General features: G+C 42.1%; 1 protein-coding gene across 1 annotated transcript in view; it reads left to right on the top strand.

Annotated features, from left to right (window-relative positions):
• The window catches only part of LOC107739655 (mRNA-decapping enzyme 1A), a 9,030-nt gene extending 8,322 nt beyond the window's left edge, over window positions 1–708 (top strand). The window contains exon 10 of the mRNA XM_016551822.1: window positions 618–708. Coding sequence (XP_016407308.1) covers window positions 618–698 — 81 coding nt within the window. The 3' untranslated portion in view covers window positions 699–708. The remainder of the gene's footprint in view (window positions 1–617) is intronic.
• Window positions 709–1,217: the final 509 nt, after the last annotated feature.

Here is a 1,217-nt window from a genome sequence, read left to right as displayed (position 1 = left end):
CTTTGATAAAGAATATCTCTTTGGTTTTGAGACTTTAGTCTTTGCAACTTCAGGGATCTTATCTATGCACAATCAGCTTGTAACACTCGAAAGAGAAAGGAAAACTTGAAATCGCATCATATGACCCCTTTAAAATAAAGCTTAGAAGTGTATCTTGTTTTTGCATAAGATCTCTCCCTCTCTTTGGCAGAGTAAAGAGGCGAATGCCTTTACACAGTCCTCGACTCTGGTCAAACCCATTCCAGTAAGTGCACTTTTAAGAAGCATTGTCAGGTTTGATGTATTGTTTGGTGGCAGTAACATTATGATTGATGTCTCTCTGTCATGTGAAGGCGGGGCCAGCTGTCCAGGGGGAGGAGTCTTCACTGCTGCTGTCTCCTAGTGTGTTCCAGCATTCAATGACCAAGACAGCCGAGCCACTGAAGAACCCCACCTCCCCGACGTCTCCCACAGCAGACCTGCCCTCTTCCCTGTACAGTCGCACCCAGCTTAAAGATACGCTCATACATCTCATAAAGGTACAGACTGACACATGCACGCTCACAAACCAACAGTGAAGAAAGACTCGTCCATCAAATCACTTTTGTCTTCAATTTTCTGCCTATATTTTTTTGCAGAATGACACCCATTTCCTCAGTGCAATCCATGAGGCCTACATACAGAGCCTCTCTAAAGGCCTCAACAACATCAAGTTATAGCCACAAACTGGGGGAAAAGAAAAAAAAACTACATCCACGTACATTGACACTACTGGACGACACATTGATCAACACACCCGCTGGCTCTTACGCTGATGTCACACTCCCAGTGCTCTCTCGCTGAGCTTTCCCACTTCAATCCTAATTTATGTCCATCTGCCAATCTAATATTTTCAGTCCTTTTCTCTCTATGACGCCCAGCACAATTATGTACAATTATGTTAAGGGACTTGTGCAATACGAAGAATTGCCTCTTCGGAGAATTGCTTTTCATTTATGATCCTGCCTTAGATGTATGGATATGATACGGTATCCCAGTCTCAGTAGTGTTTTACTGTTAAATCATTATTGTGGTGTGCAGCATTGGGATTCTTTGAGATCCCAGCAAAGATGGATTTTGAGTAGGATGTGCACTTTTTCTCCTCTTTTCTTACAAACTTGGTTGTTTAATTTGGCCATAAAATGAATGAAGGTTAGTAGAGTTAAAAAAAAATGTCTCGATACCACAGTTGAACTATT

This window comes from Sinocyclocheilus rhinocerous, unplaced genomic scaffold (genome assembly GCF_001515625.1).
Source record: "Sinocyclocheilus rhinocerous isolate Xijiao unplaced genomic scaffold, SAMN03320098_v1.1 scaffold435, whole genome shotgun sequence".
Classification (NCBI taxonomy): domain Eukaryota; kingdom Metazoa; phylum Chordata; class Actinopteri; order Cypriniformes; family Cyprinidae; genus Sinocyclocheilus; species Sinocyclocheilus rhinocerous.
The sequence above is the reverse complement of the archived record's forward strand: the minus strand, read 5'-3'. Positions and strand labels throughout refer to the sequence as shown.